The sequence below is a fragment of the Octopus bimaculoides genome, chromosome 6, assembly GCF_001194135.2.
Source record: "Octopus bimaculoides isolate UCB-OBI-ISO-001 chromosome 6, ASM119413v2, whole genome shotgun sequence".
NCBI lineage: Eukaryota > Metazoa > Mollusca > Cephalopoda > Octopoda > Octopodidae > Octopus > Octopus bimaculoides.
The window spans coordinates 108133816-108140736 of NC_068986.1; the positions used below are offsets into that span (position 1 = coordinate 108133816).

A 6921-nucleotide genomic window follows, 5' to 3' on the forward strand; every position below is an offset into this window, starting at 1 on the left:
ATGTGTTGTTACAAGGTGTGTTAGTAGGCTGACTGTCTTATTTTTGTATAGGTTAGGATTCCTGGTTTTCACCCAGGCTACCCGGGTTCGATTCCTGGCATAAGGAATGCTAAGTTTGGTCGATGCCAGCCCCCACTCCCGATGGGCTTCTGTGCCGGTGGCACGTAAGAAGCACCCACTACATTCTCAGAGTGCTTAGCATTAGGAAGAGCATCCAGCTGTAGAAACATTGCCGGATTGGATTAGAGTCAGTCCCCTGTCAAACCGTCTAACCCATGCCAGCATGGAAAACGGACGTTAAAGGATGATGATGAAACAAACCTGTATTCCTTCAGCCAAATTCAATCCTCAATAACAAATCAGATTATATTATAACACAGAAAGAACAGAACTTTTATTATGAATAAAGTTTTCTCAGAATATATTATAATCCGAATAAGTAGTCGCATAAAGAAGAATGATTTCTGGTGAAGGCACAAGTTTACAATTTCGTGGATGGGATATCATCATATTATGTATTAGTTGGAGTGGTGTGTACACACCAGCCTCCTTCAGGTACTTTGGTGCTATATCTGGGATTGAACTAGTACCTTGAGGTGACTGCATTGCATTTCAGCACCTCTATCCATTTTGCTATGCCTACAGGCAGTGTCAAAGTGAATTATTAAGGCTTATTAACCTTCACTGTACTGGTTGCCAACCCTCACCTTACTGACAGCGTCCCTGTACATGGCTGGCACAGCTCTCACTAACCACTCATCTATCCCTAGTTTCCTCATTGACCACCAGATAAGTGAGCGGGGGACCCTGTCAAAAGCTTTCTCGATGTCAACGAAAGCCAGGTACAGAGGTTTATCTTTGGCTAGGTATTTCTCCTGCAGCTGTCTTACCAGAAATATAGTATCAGTGGTGCTTTTCCCAGGCACGAACCCCAACTGCATCTCATCTAAACTGACTCTCTCCCTAATTTGTTGGTCTATGACCCTCTCCTTGACCTTCATTACCTGGTCCAACAACTTGATACCTCTGTAATCGTTTGTGTCTAGAGCATCACCTTTACCTTTGTAGCAGTGGACTATGGTGCTGCTACACCAATCATTGGGTATGACTTCTTCATGGACTACCTGATTTATGATACGGGTGACTAGGCTATAGCCGACACTGCCAGATATTTTGAGCATCTCTGCAGTGATTCCTGATGGGCCGGGGGTTTTCCCTGTCTTCATACTCTTGATCGCTTTATCTACCAAGGTACTGTCAATTAGGATAGCTGGTCCCTCTGTTGGGTCGACATGCGGCAGACTCTCTTCCTCCCATTCATTCTCATTATTAAGCAGCCTTTCATAGTGGTGTCTCCAGACCTCTCTCTTTGCAGCCTCGTTTAGTGCAAGTGAACCATCATCCAATGCAGACACATTTCTCTCCCACGACATCATGATTCTCTCTCACACACTGTCTTGCAACACGAAATACTTCAAGTCTTTGGTCCTCATGGTGCAGAACATTGGCAAATTTTTCTTATCTGCTTCCCCTCTGGCTAAGTAAACCTGTCTCCTAGCTTCCCTTCTGGCAGTCTGATACAATTCCCTGCTACCTCCGTTCTTCTAGTCCTTCTGAGCCTGTTTCTTTTGTCTAATAGCCTTGTCAACCACATTGTTCCACCACCACATTATTTTGGGTCGAGAGGGGGCTTTGCACCAGCCACAGATCTGGTTGGTGGCTCTCAGCAGGTTATTGCTAGAAACAAGAGTCAAAAATGACTCAGTTAGCCATAAAATGCTCCGTACCTTAGTGAGACAAGCTCACAAGTGAGGAAGCAGATCCTTATCATGTGACTTCAAACTCTGAATTTGAAATCACATGATGTGGGTTATATCTGCTCCCTCACTTGTGAGCATGTCTCATTATGGTACGCAGCTTTCTCGCTTCCTCTCTTACATCAACTTATTAAGTTAGCGCTTTTGTGGCTAAGACTCTTATTTCTAGCAATGCTGGTACTATTTTGTACCCTTATTTATAAATTTGCCTTTAGGTTTTAATTGCTAATGGGCCACTTACATCATCATCATCATTGTTTAACGTCTGCTTTCCATGCTGGCATGGGTTGGACGATTTGACTGAGGACTGGCGAACCAGATGGCTGCACCGCCTGACTGGCCTTCATGCCGGTGGCACGTAAAAGCACTCACTGCACTCTTGGAGTGGTTGGCATTAGGAAGGGCATCCAGCTGTAGAAACTCTGCCAGATCAGATTGGAGCCTGGTGTAGCCACCTGGTTCGCCAGTCCTCAGTCAAATCGTCCAACCCATGCTAGCATGGAAAGAGAACATTAAACGAAGGCCAGTCAGGCGGCACTGGCAACGGTCTCGCTCGAATGTTTTTTCACGTGCTACTGGCACGGAAGCCAGACAGCTGCTCTTGCAATGATCATGCTCAGATGGTGCTCTTAGCGCTCCACTGGCACAGGTGCCAACACGATTTCGATTTCACTTGCCCCAACAGATATATATATATATATATATATATATATATATATATATGTTTCTATGTATACACACACATGTGACTATATTGTTGTCCAGTCTGGTCTTTTGTTTTCAAGAAGGTAGGGCATATTTGAGGAAGATTTGGTTGCTATTTCTAGAAGACTGAGTTACTGCTGACTGTGGTTACGAAATTGCATAAAATGTCAGGTCAATCATTGTGCAACAGAGGCTGATCAATAGATGCTTTGTATTAAGGTCAATGTATATCATCTTACTTAATTTAGGTCAATGTAGGCAGAGCTTATGAGATCCATGTTAGTCACCGAAATAACTAGTCTTGCTTTTTGTATAATACCCAGCTTATATTGTAGTATAACTTGTAGATATGTTTGTGTGTCTGTGTATTGTTGTAAAAAAATACATATAGGCACAGAAGTGGCTGTGTGGTAAGTAGCTTGCTTACCAACCACATGGTTCTGGGTTCAGTCCCACTGCATGGTACCTTGAGCAAGTGTCTTCTTCTAGAGTCTCAGGCCGACCAAAGCCTTGTGAGTAGATTTGGTAGACGGAAACTGAAAGAAGCCCATCGTATATATATATATATATATATATATATATATGTGTGTGTGTGTGTGTGTGTTTTGGTGTCTATGTTTGTCCTCCCACCATCGCTTGACAACCAGTGCTGGTGTGCTTATGTCCCCATAACTTAGTGGTTCGGCAAAAAGAGACCGATAGAATAAGTACTAGGCTTACAAAGAATAAGTTCTGGGGTTGATTTTCTCGACTAAAGGCAGTGCTCCAGCATGATTGAAACAAGCAAAGGAGTAAAAGAGTAAAGATTCATATCCATATGTATTCAGTCCCACGAAGGACAATTTTGGACAGCTTGGGATGAGAATCAAAGCAACATGTTATTATCATTTACATTTGACGGATATTTGTCCTCATCTTATTTGTTGTTAGCACAACGTTTCGGTTGCCAAGCGATGCTGGGGGGGGGGGGGACAAACACACACACACACACACAAACACATATATACATATATACGATGGGTTTCTTTCAATTTCCGTCTACCAAATCTACTCACAAGGCTTTGGTCGGCCCGAGGCTATAGTAGAAGACACTTGCCCAAGGTGCCACGCAGTGGGACTGAACCCGGAACCATGTGGTTGGTAAGCAAGCTACTTACCACACAGCCACTCCTACGCCTTATTTATTATTGCTTAGCCCCAGGTTAGTCCTGGTCAGTAGAACCATGTTCGATATTGATCATAAGACTATTGAGTGAAGTGTTTCTAACCATGACTATCGCATCTTTTAGACAAACTAAATTTATTAAATTATCATATCATCTAGTCGCAAGCTACAGACACACATTAGTTGTGGAACCACAGGCTGGTTAATGGAAAAGGCAAGTTTGTATGTGATAGATGCACTAGAGCGGTACATACTGTAAGCATACCAGAAATAGATTACTTTACATGCCTGGATGACTTGCTAGAAGTAGGCCATTGCAGTTATAACCCAGGAGATGTTATTAGCAAGGGAGGTGGTTGCTCCAAAAGTACAGTAGCCAGACTAAGAGTGGGTTGGAGAAAGTTCAGGTAGCTATTACCATTGATAGCAGCAAAGGTTATTTCCTTCATTGGACATGAAACTCGGCTTGTGAAGACCTGTTGGGGCAAGCGAAAGCGAAATCGTGATGGCACCTGTACCAGTGGAGCACTAAGAGCACTGTCCGAGCGTGATCGTTGCCAGAGCAGCTGTCTGGCTTCCGTGCCGGTGGCACATAAATATCACCAGCGTGATCGTTACCAATGTTGCCTTCCTGGCATGGGAAAAGACGTTCGAGCAAGATCGTTGACCAGTGCCGATGGACTGGCTCCTGTGCAGATGGCACGTAAAATACACCATTTCGAGCGTGGCCGTCGCCAGTACCGCTTGACTGGCCTTTGTGCTGGTGGCACGTAAAAGCACCCATTACACTCTTGGAGTTGTTGGCGTTAGGAAGGGCATCCAGCTGTAGAAACCCTGCCAAATCAGATTGGAGCCTAGTGTCGCCTCCTGGTCCACCAGTCCTCAGTCAAATCATTCAACCCATGCTAGCATGGAAAGTCTAAGGATCTGTTTCTTTAAATGAAGCTACAGAACTACGGTAAAGATGGAAAGAACTGGAATCTGTCAGAAAACCATTAAAACTGGAGAATTTGGAAGGAATATATCAATGAACTGTGTTTTACATAGGGAGCTAAATTATAAAGAATAATAATAATTCATTTATTAACCCCATGACCACAGTTTTTATCAGGCAATCAGGTTGCACTGACAGTTATAATATTGGCTGTGATCAGCAATTAGTGCATGACAGTGGTTCAGTGTATATTTACATCAACCGGTTTAAAGCAGGTGCTCTTTATTTATGTAAACTGTCATCACTGCGAGGACCGTAAATTCAATGAAACTGGCATGGCTGGATGTGAGTATGATTTCTGTGAAGGCCCGGAAGAATTTGCTGAACGCGTACAAATTTGATAGGAAGTCATAGTGGAAATGGTGATGTAACCGCCAAAACAGCTGGTTTTATACTATTATGGTGATGAAGTCTCAAACTGAGTTAGAAATATTTACATGAAGAGTCTAACAAACCTATCAGGTTCCTTGAAATTTGTGCATGCTGGCCTCTAATATCAATTCCGTAAGTGATAGTGTATAGTTATGTCAACCAGGACACAAACAGGTACAAAACCGCAGCAGATAGGGCTGTGTATATTTTCATCTGTGGCACATAAAAGCACCCACTACACACTCTCTGAGTGGTTGGCGTTAGGAAGGGCATCCAGCTGTAGAAACGCTGCCAAATCAGATTGGAGCCTGGTGTAACCACCTGGTTCACTAGTCCTCAGTCAAATCGTCCAACCCATGATAGCATGGAAAGCGGATGTTAAACGATGATGATGATGATTCAAAACAAGTACATAGCGCCCTTAAATTTACATCAACCAATGTTATAGGGTTAATTATTTCATGCCTTCCCTGTTTTGCATGGTAACTATTTATCAATTCATGGCAGCTTCATTGTGGAATCAGTATTTGACCTCTGATGCAGTATGGATCACTGAATCTTTTGGTTAGACATATGACACCCAATCATCATCATCATCATCATCATTATCATCATTTAACGTCCGCTTTCCATGCTGGCATGGGTTGGATGATTTGACTGGGGAGTGGCGAACCAGATGGCTGCACAAGACTCCAATCTGAGTTTCTACAGCTTGATGCCCTTTCTAACGCCAACCACTCCGAGAGCATAGTGGGTGCTTTTTACGTACCACCGGCATGAAGGCCAGTCCGGTGGTATTGGCAACAGCCACGCTCAAATGGTGTTTTTTACGTGCCACCTGCACAGGAGTCAGTCCAATGTTTTGTTCACATGCCACCGGCACAAGTGCCAGTAAGGCGAGGCTGGAAATGATCGCGCTCAAATGCTGCTTTTTACGTGCCACCGGCTTGGGAGTGAGATTGCTGCTCTGGCAGTGATCCCACTCGGATGGTGCTGTGAACGCTCCACTGGCACGGGTGCCAGTCATCAAATTTGGTTCAGTTTCGATCGATCTCACTTGCCCCAACAGGTCTTCGCAAGCTGAGTTTAGTAAATAAATAAAATGTTTTCTCTTGTTCTTTTATTTTTATATTTTTCAAATTTTTTCCCAGGGTTCAGTAAAAAGTGATGTCCAACAACATCAGTGTCAGTGGTCACATGATTAACAACAATGATGATGACGATGATGATGACCCTCTGCTTGATGCCGAGATGTATGGAGATTGGTCCTCACAGCAAACCACCTGCAAAAGCTTCTACACTCTACCCAGGTTTCGCTATGTCAATGTTATTAAAGGTCTCCTCTTTATTGATGGTTTTCTTACTGCTATTCTTTGGCTCACAGGTAAAGTTACCATTCTTACACTTTCATTTCTTGTACTTCTCTTTATATCTTTTCATTCCACCTCCTTCAGATTTTCATCTTAAGTGCTGCTAAAAAGGTACAGTTTTGGTTAGTTTTTGTTATACATATGACTGGCCCTTGTGCCGGTGGCGCGTAAAAGCACCCACTACACTCTCGGAGTGGTTGGCGTTAGGAAGGGCATCCAGCTGTAGAAACATTGCCAGATCAAGTTGGAGCCTGGTGCAGCCATCTGGTTCACCAGTCCTCAGTCAAATCGTCCAACCCATGCTAGCATGGAAGACAGATGTTGAACGACAATGATGACGATGATGTATATTCTTTTACTTGTTTCAGTCATTTGACTGTGGCCATGCTGGAGCACCGCCTTTAGTCGAACAAATCAACCCCAGGACTTAGTCTTTCTATGCCTAGTATTTATTCTATTGATCTCTTTCGCTAAACCGCTAAGTTACAGGGATTTAAA

At 43.5% G+C, this 6921-nt stretch overlaps 1 protein-coding gene across 1 annotated transcript in view; it reads left to right on the top strand.

The window, feature by feature from the left end:
• Positions 1-6921, top strand: part of LOC106867985 (uncharacterized) — a 42140-nt gene that overhangs the window by 2716 nt on the left and 32503 nt on the right. Inside the window, exon 2 of the mRNA XM_052968505.1 lies at positions 6205-6437. Coding sequence (XP_052824465.1) covers positions 6221-6437 — 217 coding nt within the window. The 5' untranslated portion in view covers positions 6205-6220. The remainder of the gene's footprint in view (positions 1-6204; positions 6438-6921) is intronic.